This window comes from Phoxinus phoxinus (genome assembly GCF_949152265.1).
Source record: "Phoxinus phoxinus genome assembly, chromosome: 18".
In the NCBI taxonomy this organism is placed as follows: Eukaryota; Metazoa; Chordata; class Actinopteri; order Cypriniformes; family Leuciscidae; genus Phoxinus; species Phoxinus phoxinus.
In genome coordinates this window covers 29,532,289-29,550,081 of record NC_136893.1, presented here as the reverse complement: position 1 = coordinate 29,550,081, position 17,793 = coordinate 29,532,289, and the positions used below count along the sequence as shown (strand labels likewise).

Below are 17,793 nucleotides of genomic sequence, written 5' to 3'. Positions count from 1 at the left end.
ACAAAAACAACGTACATTGGGTCTCATTCATGAAACACGACCAGAACGAATTTTTGTGTAAATCGTGTGTAAAGTGCTTCTGGCGTAAATTTTCGGATTCATTAAAATGTCCTTTTTTTAGGACCTGATACGCCTATGTAGGCCTACGCTTGAAAATAAAATGTGGCGGTTTGAATGAACTTTATTTTATTTGATAAAATATAAAATATTATTTGATAATGAGAAAAAAAAATTCATTCGCTTTTACAGTTTTTCTCGATTGCTTAAACACATTTCTTGAAACTATGCCTCGTATTCTCAAAACAGTAAACACAAATCCATAACGTCTCACCCAATTCCCCAAACATCCTATTTTCAGGTCAAAATGAAGCTCTACACTCAAAACCATTCACTCTTGCTGAAAAACCAAACTTTGTCCTCAGACTGGACACGCAAGCCATCAAAATCAAACATACTACAACATAGTCTTACACACTGGTGTAATAAATTCAAAACAACATTTCCAAAACTGGTAAGTTATGTTGCTTGTGGTTCCCCCCCTCACAAACTTTTCACATGATGAACACAAAAGACACAACCAATGGATACATTGGCATATTTTTATTCATTCATGCACTCTTGTAAAAGTACTTTTTTTTTTTTTACTCCTCTAATTTTATATTTTTTATATTACAGTTTTTCTCGATTGCTTTAACACTATAACCAGGCTTTTGAACAAAAATTTCAAAACCATAATGCCATTTATCAAAAAGCACACCCATTTCACTAAACTATAAACACAAATACCTTCATTTCTCATTGCCTATACCATGTGGTCATTTAGAAAGCACTAGTATTCAGTATTGTTCACTCAAGTCAGCACAGCTTCAGCTCAGTTAGCACACAATTGCCCAGGTGAAAACACTAAGAGTCAAAATTTAACACACATCAATCAGATCCTTCAATAGATAGATAAAAGGGCCCAAATCAGTTTATTGAGTTTTTGGAACAATAGATCCAGAAAGACATGAAGAAAAAAGTCAAGGAGGGATAGGAGGAGGAGGAAAGGTAAGGGCAAGAAGACAAGTAGTCTCGGATGAAATTCAAGCCACTTTAGTTGACCATGTCCTTGTCCATGATATGACTATGGGGAGGCTGGGCTATGAGTAAGGCCGAATTTGAGACACTTCACCGTCGCCTCCATCATCAGAACCTTCAGGGAGGTGTGCTGGCAAACAAAATTCTATCACTGAATAACAGGCAAACATTTCCAATTGTCTTTGATGATGTTTATTTTCTAGCAAGAAAACGCCAGCAGTCGTACAGTCACACAGAGTGGCTACAGAGTGTGACAGGGAGAGCATCCTTCCTCCTTTATAGACTTGACTCCCAGAATGTTATCTTTCTAGGCCAATGATGGTTTTTCAACCATACGTGGAACATAGTTCATCATATTTTATCCTTTAGTGAAGGCCCTCCTGTCACGACCAACACTCTTTACCATTCCAGTACAATTCCATATTTGAATAAGGTTTGTGTGTGCTCTATTACTGTCATATGATGGTCACACACATATCTTACGTAAGTAAATATAAAAATAAAAAAATAGAGGAGAGAGTAAAAAAAAAAAAGTACTTTTACAAGAGTACATGAATGAATAAAAATATGCCAATGTATCCATTGGTTGTGTCTTTTGTGTTCATCATGTGAAAAGGTTTGTTAGGGGGGGAACCACAAGCAACATAACTTACCAGTTTTGGAAATGTTGTTTTGAATTTATTATACCAGTGTGTAGGACTATGTTGTAGTGTGTGTGATTTTGATGGCTTGTGTGTGCAGTCTGAGGACAAAGTTTGGTTTTTCAGCAAGAGTGAATGGTTTTGAGTGTAGAGCTTCATTTTGACCTGAAAATAGGATGTTTGGGGAATTGGGTGAGACGTTATGGATTTGTGTTTACTGTTCTGAGAATACGAGGCATAGTTTCAAGAAATGTGTTTAAGCAATCGAGAAAAACTGTAACTTACGTAAGATATGTGTGTGACCATCATATGACAGTAAAAGAGCACATACAAACCTTATTCAAATATGGAATTGTATTGTAATTGTAAAGAGTGTTGTACGTGACAGGAGGGCCTCCACTAAAGGATAAAATATGATGAACAAGTCTAAGAATGTTCCACGTATGGTTGAAAAACCATCATTGGCCTAGAAAGATAACAGTCTGGGAGTCAAGACTATAAAGGAGGAAGGATGCTCTCCCTTCACTGTCACACTCTGCAGACACTCTGTGTGACTGTACGACTGCTGGCCTTTTCTTGCAAGAAAATAAACCTCATCAAAGACAATGGGAAATGTTTGCCTCTTATTCAGTGATAGAGTTTTGTTTGCCAGCACACCTCCCTGAAGCTTCTGATGATGGAGGCGACAATGAAGTGTCTCAAATTCGGCCTTACTCGTAGCCCAGCCTCCCTCATAGTCATAGCATGGACAAGGACATGGTCAACTAAAGTGGCTTGAATTTCATCCGAGACTGCTTGTCTTCTTGCCCTTCCCCTTACCTTTCCTCCTCCTCCTATCCCTCCTCGACTTCTTTCTTCATGTCTTTCTGGATCTATTGTTCCAAAACTCAATAAACTGATTTGGGCCCTTTTATCTATCTATTGAAGGATCTGATTGATGTGTGTTAAATTTTGACTCTTAGTGTTTTCACCTGGGCAATTGTGTGCTAACTGAGCTGAAGCTGTGCTGACTTGAGTGAACAATACTGAATACTAGTGCTTTCTAAATGACCACATGGTGTAGGCAATGAGAAAAATAAAGGTATTTGTGTTTATAGTTTAGTGAAATGGGTGTGATTTTTGATAAATGTCATTATGGTTTTGAAATTTTAGTTCAAAAGCCTGATTATAGTGTTTAAGCAATCGAGAAAAACTGTAAGAAGACATGTTGAAATCCTTCGTTTGGTGTCATAATATGATGCCCATATATAGTTGTCAGTCGGATTTACAGTTCCCTATCAGTCGGTCACTACGACGTATGTCGTGACCGACAAATAGGAATATCGCTAGAGAGCCAATCTACTTCGAGTGAAACTAAACGAGCCAATACACAATGGCATTCAATCATTTGCATCAGCTGCGCAGCCTCGCAGCGCGGGTATATAACGAGCAGCTGGTGATTGCACTGTTGCTTTTTGCTTCGGAGCCAACCGATGCTGTTTAATCTATCCAATATTGAGTGATCAAACAACGAGCAAGCTCTTCAGGAAGATCTCTCGTGTCTGGTGCGGGCGATACAGCGCGGCAGTGGGGTCGACTTTCTTTTCTCTTTTGTTTTTGTGTTCTGAGCGAAACAAAAAAGCTGTTTTCACAGCTGGTAACGGTGCGCCAAGAGCGTTAAATAGCCGTTCTTACGGCTGGTAAGACCGCCGTGAAGAGAGACAGTGCACGACAGGTTGCACATTTCTGTCTGTGTCCGCTGCGACCGTTCCCCTGCGTGCTTCAGTACCAAGAAGAGCATTCACCTGAAAGAGCTTACATGGGTGTGAGTTGCGTCTTTCTAAAGATGACATTCCACCTGTGTGTTTCTGGTTGCGGTCGTTTCCTGTCCTCACTGACGGCCATGATCACTGTCTCGCATGCCTGGGAAACATGTGAGACTGTGTTCGTGGGTGGCTCATGTTTTCGCACGGGAACATGACCACGTCGGCACGCCGGTTGACTCTGCTTTCTCCGGAAAGCTTGAGTCCCCTCTGTTGTTGGCCAGCCGCTGCTTGTGTATGAAAGCACAGCTGCAGGTCTGCTCAACACTCTGGGACACCAGCGTGTCGTGTGCCGTCGAGCTGCCGGGCTGCAGCGCGGGTTGTCACGGCGACCCAGCGCTCGCTCGGCGCTCTAGATGCGTGGTCCCCATGTCTATTCTCCATTGTAGTGCCCTCCCTGGTGGCCACCAGGAGAGGTCTACTTCAGTAGAATAGCTTGGGTGATCCTGAGAGCTGAGGGCTTCTCCTTCGGGGAACCAACCCCCTAGGGCCCCTCCCTCTCTAGCGCATCACAAGCTCTGCAGCTTCTGGATGGGATTGCTGGTCCTTCAAAATGGAGGAACCTAGCATTTCATTCAAGGCTCCAGCTGAGGGCAGATGTCGATTGCATCGGAGAGAGGGGCTGTTTCGTTCTGGAAATGATGAGGCTGAGTTCCCACTGTAATAGTGTGCTTATGCTGAATCAGATTCAGAGCTGACAGCCATGGTTTCCCGGGTCTTTCTCGGACGTGCATTGAAAACTTAGCAGTATGGAGCTATATTGGTGCCAAAAAAAATAAATAAATGGAGTGCCAAATTCTGCATAAGTTTTCACCTCTCTCACTACCCTCTGGTGGGCTGGCTGTGCTTCTGGCAGGCCACCTCTACCCTGTATTTGAGGCCAAGGCACTCTTATTGCACGAGGGTAGTTCTGAGCCGGGGTTGAGCTGCGCTTGTTGACTGACCGTGTTCAAGTCACAGCGCAGGCCCTCGATCAGACGATGTCCACCTTGGTGGTCCAGAAGCGCCCTGGCTGTCCTTGTAGAGGTGTGAGAGCTAGTCAAAGCACGCTTTCTTGATGCTCCCATCTCACAAGGTGGCCTTTTCGGCGACACTGTTGAGAACTGGCCCAGCAGTTCTCCACAGTCAGCAGCAGACTGAAGTGCTTCCTCCGACGTACCACCAGAGTACCTCGTGGGCTGCCCCTCAGTCTACTCGTCGCCACGGGTGTCATCCCCTGCAAAAAACAACTCCTCTCGCACAGCCTGCTCTACTGTGTCTGCTGCAGGGGGATGACACCGCCCGTCTCAGCCACTGTTTAACCCTCTGGGGTCTGAGGTGTTTTCTGGGTCCTGGAGGTGTTCGGACATGCTCTGATTTTGTGCTTATTTCTGTTACTTGTGACATTTTCATGACTAAAGTCTTATTACACTGCATTCAGCACAAACTCTGCTACAATAATATGTCAGCAGCATGTATGTAAAAGTTTGTAGTTTTGAGATAATAACATTTATGCGTGGTTTGTGAAAATGAAAAAAAAAAAGTCACTGAAATGAGGCCATGAAACCCAAACTGATTATTTATTCACAAGACTTTTGAAAATTGTATCACGTAGCCTAGAATATTTGCTCCAAAACTATGTGAAAATCCCCTTGACTACTCATTCAGATCAGACAATATATTGATTTAAAATTTGTAAGACATGTCTTGTGTAAGAAAGCTTTATGCGAGTAGGCGTTAACCACCCATGAATATTGAGTGTTTCACACCTGAGAGAGACAAAGAGCCTCCCATAATGGCCCTATTAGGAGCTCTCAGGGCCTATGAGGAACTTTGAACAAAGAATGAGGAGATTTTAAAAAGAATGGCTTTTTGATTGTTTGGATTTATTTACAACACAACAATCCAAAGATACACAACAAATGGCAAAAAAGCACATTATTTAACACAATGAACTAAAGACAGAGACTTAACCAGTCACACACATTTGTGCCATTTCTGAAACATAGTGCATACCTGTCATTTGTGTTTGATTTTGCACTTTACCTCCTCATGATCATGTTGAAGTCAGCAGGACTATACCTATAAAAAAAAAAAAAACCTGTGAACATACTGATATCAAGAGAAACTAGGGCTGCACGATTTTGGGAATACATTTTAGATTTGTTCTGGTTAAAATTGCTTTTTAAAATGTATAAAATACACACAACAAACAACACACACACACACACACACACACACACACACACACACACACATATATATATATATATATATATATATATATAAATAAAATGAACGCCAGGTTTGTTGTGCCTTGTAGGCATACGTGCAGGGCTGCATAAAATAATAACAATAGTAGGCTATAGCAGGCATCGTTAAAAAGGAACACTTCAGTAACACTACACTAGAGAAAAATATATAAAAACAAGGCTCTTAACACAGGCGCGCATGCACGCGTTTCGTTGTCACGGCTACATAAACAAATTTCCGCACACAGGAAGACAGATGTTATGGTAATATTTTACATGTATTTTAATCACAAAAACGAACGTTTGCATCAAGTGAAAGCATCAGGCACATTGGCTACCTACATAATAAGCTGTTTTTTATGTAAAATGTTCAATGCGGCTCTGATGTGGGCTCGGGTCGGGTAGCTATCCATCCTCTATTTCAAACACACAGCGCGACTGAGAACATTCACTGAAGCATCGAGCAATAGTTCGACTGCAATGTGAAGTTTATGCAACAATACTAACTAATATAATTCAGAATTATTTCTTACCTTAAAATCTTTCTTGTCTTCAAATCGCGTTCTTTTTCTTCTGATGTAACTCCAATAATCTCACAGCGTGTCTTCCAAACTCGACGACAGCAGAGGACTGATGAAGTTTGGCAGCGCTTTGTTATTAAGGTAATAGGCGCGTTCGCGCAACGCGTGGACGATTTGCATCTCTATATGTTTTGCGCGTGTGGGTGTGGTCACATTAAAACTAATGAGGAAGGGTTAGAGAACCTGGATATCTTGTTGGTTTTATACAAATTACTTAAACAGAGAATATTTGTTTTCGTTTTGAATCAGATAATTTAAAACTACACACTTAAATGATTATAAAGATATAGAGCTCATAAATGTGTGACAAGTATTCGCTGAGTTTTGTTTATGTTTAGAGACGTCCTCAAGAAAAAAAAAGTACACGAGACGGAGAGGCAGAAAGCACACCCTGTTTAATTTCTTTATTTTACAAAAGCACAAAGTTTTGTTTTGATTGTAAGTGGACACATACAAAAGTAGACATCTCACAGATTCTTTTTTCATATTTATTAAGTCTGTATGACCATATATGACGGAGTATTTTAAGTTTATTCAGCTGCTATGTAAAAAAAATCGCGCAAATCACGCCGCCATGATTGCTGACCCCAGAGGGTTAAGTGTCGGTGAAACAATCACCGGAGACGAGTGACGCGGAGATGGGTGGAGCTTCTCACTCCTGGGTGAGGGCTGGGGAATTAATCTTTTGAGACAAAATTCTGTTCCACCACTGGAGTCACAGTGGTACCAAATTTCTCAAAAAAAAAAAAAAAAAAAAAAGCAGTTCCCTTATCTCTGGGTCTGAAGAGGGCCTGGAGAGTAGTGGGAGGAGAGAATCCTCACCACCCTCATCCGCCTCTTCTGTCGCCAGCTGGCAGCAGTGTGTGGTTCGAGAACGCAACCAAGCCGCCTCCTGCACCTCCTGCCTCGTGGAACCAGGTAGTGTTGCACAGCACACTCAGACCACGCTACGGGACGCCTCCCCGAGAGAGCCTCTCGAGAGCCGCGTCCCTGTGTTCCACCTCGCTGCCCCGCTCTGGGTACGCCTACGGTCCCTTTGGTCCCGCTTGTACGGTCTCTGCGAGCCTGGCTAGCGCTCCCCAGTCCGTCTCGCTGGCTCATTCGGACCATCAGGCTCGGCTATGCGATTCAGTTCACCCGGCGTCCCCCCAAGTTTCGGGCCATCCACTCCACTACAGTGAGAGCAGCCGATGCCCATGTCTTGCGTGCGGAGATCGCAGTCCTACTGGCGAAGGACGCGATAAAGCCGGTCCCTCCAGCCGATATGAGGTCAGGACACTACAGTCCCTACTTCATTGTACCCAAGAAAGGTGGTGGGTTACGACCGATCTTGGATCTGCGATTTTTGAATCGGAGCCTCCACAAGCTACCGTTCAAAATGCTCACGCAGAGACGCATTTTCGGATGCATCCGTCCCCAAGATTGGTTTGCAGCGATAGACCTGAAGGACGCGTACTTTCATGTCTCGATTCTTCCTCGACACAGGCCGTTTCTGCGCTTCGCGTTCGAGGGTCGAGCATATCAGTACAAGGTCCTGCCCTTCAGGCTGTCCCTGTCTCCCCGTGTCTTCACGGAAGTCACGGAGGGGGCCCTTGTTCCCATGAGAGAACAGGGCGTTCGCCTCCTCAACTATCTCGACGACTGGCTCATACTAGCACACTCTCGAGATCAGTTATGCGAACACAGGGACCTCGTGCTCAGGCACCTCAGCCAGTTGGGCTTTCAGGTCAACTGGGAAAAGAGCAAACTCGCCCCCGTGCAGAGGATCTCTTTTCTCGGTATGGAGTTGGATTCGGTCGCACAGACAGCGCGCCTCACAGAGCAGCGCGCTCAGTCGGTGCTGAACTGCTTGGACACGTTCAAAGGCAGGACGGCGGTCCCACTGAAACTTTTTCAGAGGCTCCTGGGGCATATGGCAGCGACAGCAGCGATAACCCCGCTCGGGCTGCTTCATATCCCCAACTGCATTGGCATATCAACTGCCTCGAGTTGCTAGCAGTACATCTCGCTCTGAGCCGCCTAAAGAGGCCGCTACAGGGCAGAGACGTGCTGGTCCGTACGGACAACACTGTGACCGCTGCGTACATCAACCGACAAGGTGGTCTGCGCTCCCGTCGCATGTCGCAACTCGCCCGCCATGTATGTCCCCGGTGTGCTCAACTGTGTGGCCGACGAGCTATCACGAGCTGTGCTCCCGGGAGAATGGCAACTCCACCCCCAGGTGGTTCAGCTGATTTGGAGAGAGTTCGGAGAGGCTCAGGTAGACCTGTTCGCCTCCTCAGAGACCTCCCACTGCCAGTTGTTTTACTCCCTGACCGAGGGAACACTCGGCATAGATGCACTGGCACACAGCTGGCCCCGGGGCCTTCGCAAATATGCGTTACCCCCAGTGAGCCTACTTGCACAGACCTTGTGCAAAGTCAGGGAGGACGAGGAGCAGGTCCTTTTGGTGGCTCCCTACTGGCCCACCCGGACTTGGTTCCCAGAACTCATGCTCCTCGTGACAGTCCCTCCCTGGCCTATTCCTCTGAGGAAGGATCTTCTGACTCAGAGACGGGGCACCCTGTGGCACCCGCGTCCAGACCTCTGGAAACTCCACGTCTGGTCCCTGGACGGGATGCGGAGGTTCTAGGTGACTTACCCCCAGAGGTACTTAACACCATCACTTCTGCAAGGGCGCCGTCCACGAGACGTGTGTACGCCTTGAAGTGGAACCTGTTCGTCGAGTGGTGCTCTTCTCGCCGAGAAGACCCCCAAAGATGTTCGATAGGGTCCGTGCTTTCCTTCTTGCAGCAAGGGTTGGAGCGAAGGCTGTCTCCCTCCACCCTCAAAGATGGCAAAACAGTTGGAAAGCACGACCTGGTCGTCAGGTTCCTTAGCACGACCTCAGGTTCCGTCAGGTTATCCGAGACGATTAAATCCTCCTCGACCCCCCTCCATACCCTCTTGGGACCTTTCCCTGGTGCTTCGAGCACTTCAGGATGCTCCCTTTGAGCCGTTGCAATCAGCAGACTTGAAGCTTCTCTCCATGAAGACTTTGCTGCTGGTTGCACTGACCTCTGTCAAGAGGGTAGGGGACCTGCAGGCATTTTCGGTCGACAAATCGTGCCTAGAGTTCGGGCCGGGTGACAACCATGTTGTACTGAGACCCCGGCCTGGCTATGTGCCCAAGGTTCCTACCACTCCCTTTAGGGACCAGGTAGTGAACCTGCAAGCGCTGCCCCTGGAGGAGGCAGACCCAGCCCTGGCTTTGCTCTGTCCTGTTCGCGCTCTGCGTATGTACGTGGACAGAACTCAAAGCGTCAGGACCTCAGACCAGCTCTTTGTCTGTTACGGAGGCCAGCAGAAGGGAAAGGCTGTCTCCAAGCAGAGGATGGCCCACTGGATAGTGGATGCCATCGCCTTGGCTTACCAAGTTCAAGGCGTGCCCTGCCCGCTCGGGTTGCATGCACACTCCACAAGAGGCTCTGGGTACCTCCTGGGCGCTGGTACGTGGCTCCTCGCTAACAGATATCTGTAGAGCTGCGGGCTGGGCGACACCTAACACGTTCACTAGATACTATAGCCTACATGTAGAGCCGGTCTCCTCCCGGGTTCTCACCCTAGACGGGTAGAAGCACTGAGAGGCCCGGCTCTGTCGGCTTGCTGCACCCTACTGTGCACCCTTATTCTCCAGTGTGAAAAACCTGTGAGTCCTCCAAAAACCCTCGGGCCGGACTTGGCGGAGCGTCCGGTGCCAGGCCTTTATCCGCTGAATCCTTGAGAACCGGATTTAGGCTGGGTCCCATATGTGTGACCCTACGGGGATCCCATATGTGTATATTCTCCACGGCTGCTCCTAATCGGAAGCCCGTGTCTTTCCCTTGGGCTAAGTCACCCACTACTCATATGCTGTACAACCCTCGGGTTAGTCTGTTATATGTTATTTCCACTTAACTCCTCGAGAATGTGGCTTCCGCAACGTTCCCCTCCTTCAGTTCAGGCACGCTTCCCAGTGTTATCCAATAATCTCACTGTATGGGTTATCACGGAACAACAGTGACAGGTTCACTCTGTGTAAGCCTCCTCCTATCGTCCTACCAGGCAAGAAGGTGTAGAGGCTTGCACAGGGCGCTGGATGGGGTGCAGTAGCTGTGGCGCTTTGGTAGGGATTCCTATTTGTCGGTCACGACATACGTCGTAGTGACCGACTGATAGGGAACGTCTCGGTTACGTATGTAACCCTCGTTCCCTAAAGGAGGGAACGGAGACGTATGTCCCGTCGCCACATCTGCTGCCGCCCGCCGGGGCAGCCAGCTTATCGGCTTGGCTCCTCAGCAAAAAACTACAGTGCAATCACCAGCTGCTCGTTATATACCCGCGCTGCGAGGCTGCGCAGCTGATGCAAATGATTGCATGCCAATGTGTATTGGCTCGTTTAGTTTCACTCGAAGTAGATTGGCTCTCTAGCGAGATTCCTATTTGTCGGTCACGACAAACGTCTCCGTTCCCTCCTTCAGGGAACGAGGGTTACATACGTAACCGAGACGTTTTTTCCAACTGCTTACACACGTTTTCAAAACTATGTCTCCTTTTTTCAAAACTCTACACACAATTCCCAAAACTGCACACACAAAATGCAAATTGCCTCACATCTCCTTCAAAATGTAATACTGCATTCAAAATGCCATAAACACAAGTCAGAATGAAGCATTTGCATCAAATGGCAAACACTTCTTTCATAATAGTACATTTTTGGATATATCATGCAAACACTGTTGTTGTAAATCTAAAGCTCTTTAGTCTTTCATAGGCTTATATCTACATTTCAATGTAACGTTCTACAGTGAAAGTAATCTGCTGAGAGGGGTAACAAGTACACTGTAAACCTTATGAATTATCTACACTAGAAACACCAATGCAATGTAGAAACAGAAAATATTTAACATTACTGTTGTTTACAGTAGCATACAACAAAACCATAAACATATGTAAACCAAAAAAATATTCTAGAATACAGTAAAGAACACAATTGTTGTGTGAGTGGGGTCCTGGGGGGGTCCCAGGAATCCATTGTTCAAAACAGGTAATCTGACCTGTGACCTACTGTGTTCATAGGCCTACTGTATACTACAGTAAAGCAGTGATTGTGTGATCAGCAATTACTGTAGTGTTTGCACATGTGAGGAGTGTGTGTGTGGCCTGGTGAATACATGTAGCATTTTGATTAGTTGTGTTTGGAAAAGGAAATCAAGTCACTTCCCATTAGATTTTTGTGTTTTAGGTCGCGAATTGTGTGTAGTGTTTTGAAAAAAGTGTTTTATGCAATTGAAAACTGAGTCAAAGGCTGAGAAATAGCTTATGGTTTTGGAGATTTGGTGTGTAGGTTTGCATTTTGAGTGAGAGGTTTCAAAAATCGTGTGACATGAAAAGATTTTGTGTGTAAGCAGTTGGTAAAAACTGTAATGGCCGGGATTTATTGTAATTAAGAATGAGCGTGCACGCGCGTCCCATTTACGACTGATTGGAAGTCATTAACACACACACACATTTCACTATCACATCTGACGTTTACGAAATATTTGTGAATCAGGAGAAGAGTTTTCGGGAAGGTCTCTTTACGCGCAGATCACTCACATATTTACTCGTATATTTACGAATGTTTCATGAATGAGACCCATAGTGTACATCCCAACAACAGAAGAATTTACTGTATACAGTTACAGTAAAAAAATAAATCCAATGTTGGCATCCATTGCTCCATTGAAGAGCTCCTGTTGCCCTTTTATGCTAAAGCTCAGGGCCCGTATGTATAAAGCCACTCAGAGTAAAATTTTAGTCTCAAGTTTGTCAAAATTCTAAGAATTACCTAATTTTACTCTTATTCCTAAACTTAAGAATAAGTGTGATTCATAAAGGTTCCTAAGTGTTAAGACTTGGTCTCAGCTCCTAAATTATTTAAGAGAGCTGGAGAGGTCTCCTAACCTAGTTAGGAGTAACAAGATGGCAGCAGAGAGGACGCGGCCATGCACTTTTCAATGAAAATATGATGTATTGTAGTTAAATGAGTTGATCAAACGATAACAAAGTTTAATCATCAAGGTATTCTTTTTGTAACTTACCTTTAAGAAATTGTATAGCAATGAAATGAAAGTAATAATTAGATTTTTGGCAACTGGAAAAATGCAGAAGTGCACCTGTGATGACTTGAGTCCTTCAGTCCACAATTAGCAGGCTCTTGAATAGCACTATTGTGACACTGACCACACCAAATATACATAAGTGGCCAAAAGTGATGTGCTAAGGTTTTTTTTAAATGACCCTACAAGTTTGCTTAAACCATCAAATTATGAGGAAAATATTTTTATATTTATATTTTGTTAAGAAGAACAAAACACTAAACTTAGTGAAGGTATTTATCTTACACAATTATTTCAAGTTACCTTTATTTCTACAGTGCTTTTTACAATACAGATCGTTTCAAAGCAGCTTTACATAGATTACAGGAAAATAATGCAACAAAGTTAGTCTTGGCTGTACAGCAACTCTAGAAGAAAATAGTGTCATTGTCCTGCTTAAGTAAGTTCAGTGTTGATTCATTCTACCAGAAAGACTCGGAAAAATGACGTGACAAAGTATACATTTATTAACAGCCCATCAAACAAGTATTGTGTTATAAGGTTCTTTGGTGTAGGCCCCGTCTGTAGCTCGCAATCCGAGGGTAACGGAATCTGCATTTCCTGCCTGAAGACGAAGGCAGGGGCGCAGCCGACCCCGAGGGATGAGGTATGGACAGATGAAGGACCCCCGGGTGGTATGGGGAGGGACCATCCAGGTGGTGGTGGTGGGGAGGTTGGAGGGGAATGTAGGCGTCAGCATCTGAGACGTGTGTAAGTAGGCTACCGATCTTTTATATTACAAGTATTAGAACACGATTGGATAGATGAGAAGGTAATAAGTGACGTGACAATTTAGTCTTCCTGGCAGAACTTAAGCTAAAGCTTTCATTTCCAATGTAAAAAATCATTAGTTATCTATTTAGTTCATTTATCTATACAGCCACTCTGGTCCAGTTCAGTTCAATTCTCATATAATGAATCAATGCACTCAGATCAATATTATTGTTGAATATTAAGTGATAAAAAAAGAGCAAACTACAGCTACAGGTTTTAGAAAAACTAAAAAGCTCACAGGAGAGAAAAAAATCATACATTGTCGGCAATATATTAATTTATTAATATTTAATTGTCCTCTCTTGTTTATTCACGCGTTCATAATTTCTTTGTTTGACAGCCTGGCTAACAATTATGTCTGTACAATTTGGAATTTTTCATTGTGTTATCACAAATAAACAATTGACTCCAGACACTCTACACAATACACTTACAAAATATTTAACACATTTTTAATACTATTTGAATAAAGGGTGAATCTGACCATTTTCCTTCAATACTAATTTGTGATAATTTTGCACAATGCAAAGCAATTAAAAAAAAAATACATTTAAATATTAAAGTTTCAGTGTCTTAATTAAATTATTTTATTATACTTACATTACATAATTGGTGTCATGCTGTTGTGACCTCACCCTTGGAGGCTCACTATTGGCTGATTCAGAGGTTGAGAGCGGCCATTTTGGGTTCACATCATTGTAGTTCTTAGTTCACAGCACTTAAATCCCACTTTAAGAATCAGTCTTATACTTTCCTGAAAGTTGCTTTTAGCTGCTTTATAAAAGTCTCCTACTCTTAGAAAAGTCCTACTCTTTACTAAGTATTTTTTGATACTTAAGTCAAAGCTTGAGACTATTCTTAAGAGCATTTCTTAGAAGTTTTATACATACGGGCCCAGGGGCCGTATTCACAAAGAATTTTAAGGCTAAAAGTAGCTCCTAACTGGCGAATTTAGGAGCAACTCCTAAAAATAATGGGCGTGTCACTCCTAACTTTAGGACTCCTCATTTTTTTCACTAAGAGTAATTCACGACGCATTTTTGCCCTAAAAGTAGCACCTAAGTCTGGGACAGCCTAAAAGAAGTCGAGGGGACTCCTAACTCACTAAGACTCACTTCACAAAGGATCTTAAAATCGCCGCGCAACGCAGTGTGTTGGAGACACTCAATGACACGGAGTTATTACAAAGACACTGCCTTAACCTTGAGGGAATACTGATTGTTGTGGATCTTGTGAGGGATGCAATAACAGCGCCAACTAATCGCAACAACCCTATCAGTGCCGAATTGAAATGTTTGATAACACTTCGCTACCTGGCAACGGGGAAAATGCAATTGTGTAATGCCGATGATCTAGCGATATCCCAGCCATCGGTAGGCAGATCCATCCACCAAACCATCAATGCACTAGACCCCATATTATTCGACAGTTCATAAGTTTTCCTTTGGACATTCGCCAACTCCAAAGAAACAAAGCCAGCTTTATGGATATTGCCGGTGTGCCCGGAGTGGTCGGTGCTATAGACGGATCGACACATATTAAAATAATTGCACCACGTCAGGATGAGGACGTGTTTGTGAATAGAAAGAAAACCCACTCCATCAATACCCAGATTGTGTTCGATGGAAACTTCACATTTCTCGATGTTGTATCCCAGTGCCGAATTTCCCTTTTATTATATTTTTTTTTTTCAGCACCAACTGGGTCAGCAGCAGTAACTGATCCTTCGTCCAGTTTGGCTTTCTTTTCCGTTTTGGCGAGTTCATAATCCACCGTCATTCAACTATTACATTACTTAAATAGGAGCAACATTTCCTTGCTTTAAGTAGTCTATTTAGGCTAATAGGATGTCAATATGTGACCCTAGTGATTGATCATTTACTTTTACATGCTGGGCAGAAATTGCAGCCACATATACCTTTAGGGTAGAGGGAGCCCTGTTATTGTCTAGCAGGGACTGCAGAAAACATAACGCCATTGGCACCGGGCATTGGTTTGGGACCAAACTTCTTGGTGTACACCAATCAGTGAAAAGCTTCCACCTACAAGCATAGATATTCCTGGTGGAGGGTGCTCTGGAATTCAGGATTGTGTTTTGCACCTTAACATCACAAGACTTCAACAGTAATTCTGGCTCCTCAGTGGCCAGACACAGAGCTGTAACCGATCTGGGTTTAAGTGCCAAATCTGCCCCTGCAACTGAAGGAGTCGGTCCTGCCTCCTGGCTAAGCTCCAGGGCTCCCCATTGAGAAGTTCGGTTCCACTAAGAGCATCCTGTGGTTCCCTTGAAGAATTCTGGGGAGAGTTGGCAGAATTAATGGGTTTGGGGGAAAGGCATAGAGTAGAAGATTTGGCCAGGCATGCGCCAGCGCATCCTGACCCAACGGGCTGGACTTCTCTGTCCAGGAGAACCACAGGGGGCAGTGGGTCGAGATCTCTGAGGCAAACAGATCCACTTGTGCTCTGCCAAATCGTCGCCAAACCATCTGAACAACTTCTGGATTGAGTCTCCATTCTCCTGGCAAAGGTCTGTGGCGAGACAAGAAGTCTGCCACCACATTTGACACTCCCGGTATATGCATCGCTCTGACATATATGAACCGAGGGAAGGCCCATGTCAGGAGGTCTTGTGCTACTCTTAGAGACTGGCTGGACCTCGTGCCTCCTTGATGATTGATATGATATACCACCGACGTATTGTCCGTTCTGATTAGAATATGGCGGTTCTGTAGGGTCGGCGCAAAGTGCTTCAGAGCTAATTGCACTGCTTGAAGCTCCAGTGTATTTATGTCTTTTGTGGCTTACTCAGGTTTAATGACCCCCTGATCATCCTGTGCTGCCACACTGCCCCCCAGACAATTAGCGAAGCATCGGTCTGTATTATCTCCCGTTCCTGGAGCGCACACACTCTTACTGTTCGCGAAAATGAATCACTATATGGCTTTTCTTTGGAGCGAAACCACTCTGAGATGCCACTTATACACGTTTCATAAAAGAAACAATATCCGGTGCTTGTAAGCAAATCTGGCAGCGACCGGAATAAACAGACGTGTTCCAAGTAAAGTTTGTCTTCAATCCCCCGCAGCCTCTGGAGGACGCACAATGCGCGGCTCCAACAAAAATGATTGTTACGAGGCTGTGAAAGATGGAATCCAAGTATTCTGAATGAAAGTTTTTCTTTCGACCTGCAATCTTTGCACGTATGCGAGAAGATTATAGGAACAGTTTGCAGGATGTCACGGGGTTAAATAGAGGGGATCCCCATGACGTACCTGGTCATGTGATAACTTTGTTTTTATTAGACTCGACCTGCTCATGAGCAAGAGAGATAATATTCAGTGGGAAGTACTGCCTCTGGTGGTCAGTAAGAAAGAAATAGAACTGTAATATTGCATGCATGTTGAAATAGTGTTTATAATGGTGAATATCAAAGCCAATATTTGTGCAATTTTGTAAATGGGTGACAAAATGGCTATATATAATTCAGAAAGGAAAATGAGACACAGAATTGCTTAAATTAATTGAACACTTTCATATCAACATAGCCAGAATTAACAATAATATTTAAAAACATAAAATGTCACAGCTATTGGTAGATTTAGGCACTAGTATGTTTATGTTGTACACTTATTGGTCAATACAGGACATTGTAGCCTGATATATTGGTAGATGGCTGTTGAACTCTGTACATTTTTATTGGTAAAATATGGTAATTTTTGGCTTTTTCAATGTAAATTGGGCAACTTTGGCAAAATGTTTGGTTGTTTCCAATTTCAGTAGTCTTTAAAGTACATAAGTCTTAACAGATGTATTCGTAATATGTGCCTCTGTAGACCAAATAAAATCATAGAGCATTATTTCTTGCACTAAACAGTCACTGATGTGAACCTATTTTCACAGTGTTTAACGTTGGACAGTACCGAAGGGATGCCGTTCACACCTATAAGAGTTACGAATTCTTCCTCCCAGACAACGAAGAGGCCATGAAGATTCGCAAGTGAGAAACTCACACTTTACACTACAGTGCTTCATTTTAAGTAATATCACAAAGAGTGCTGTTTCTCCAAAATTAATATTATAAGTTCTTGTTTATGGAACTGTTGTATAAAAGCAATATCACACTCGCAATTATGCTATTGTTCTGAATATTCACCCTAACAGAACGAAAATATATTGATCAATATATTATATGGTGTAAATATACTGAAAAATATATGAAATAATGGTAACACTTTATTTTACAGTGTCCTTGTTACATATTTTACATGTTATTACCATAGCAATAACAGTAAATTATGCCAATTACATGCAACTAACCCTCAACCAAATCCGAATCCTACCTAACCCTATAGTAAGTACATGTAGTTGCTTAATATTATTCAGTACTTAAATATAAAACTATTATTGCAACAATGTAACAAGGATGCCTTAAAATAAAGTGTAACCGAAATAATATATTGTGTTAATATTTTTTTGTGTAATATATTACAACCTTTTGAATAATACATAAGGAATTGCCACTTTTAATA

The 17,793-nt window shown here is 43.5% G+C and overlaps 1 protein-coding gene across 1 annotated transcript in view; it reads left to right on the top strand.

The window, feature by feature from the left end:
* The window catches only part of LOC306985873 (6-phosphofructo-2-kinase/fructose-2,6-bisphosphatase), a 91,338-nt gene that overhangs the window by 10,060 nt on the left and 63,485 nt on the right, over positions 1 to 17,793 (top strand). The window contains exon 3 of the mRNA XM_079588618.1: positions 17,165 to 17,261. Within this exon, the coding sequence (XP_079444744.1) occupies positions 17,165 to 17,261 (97 nt within the window). The remainder of the gene's footprint in view (positions 1 to 17,164; positions 17,262 to 17,793) is intronic.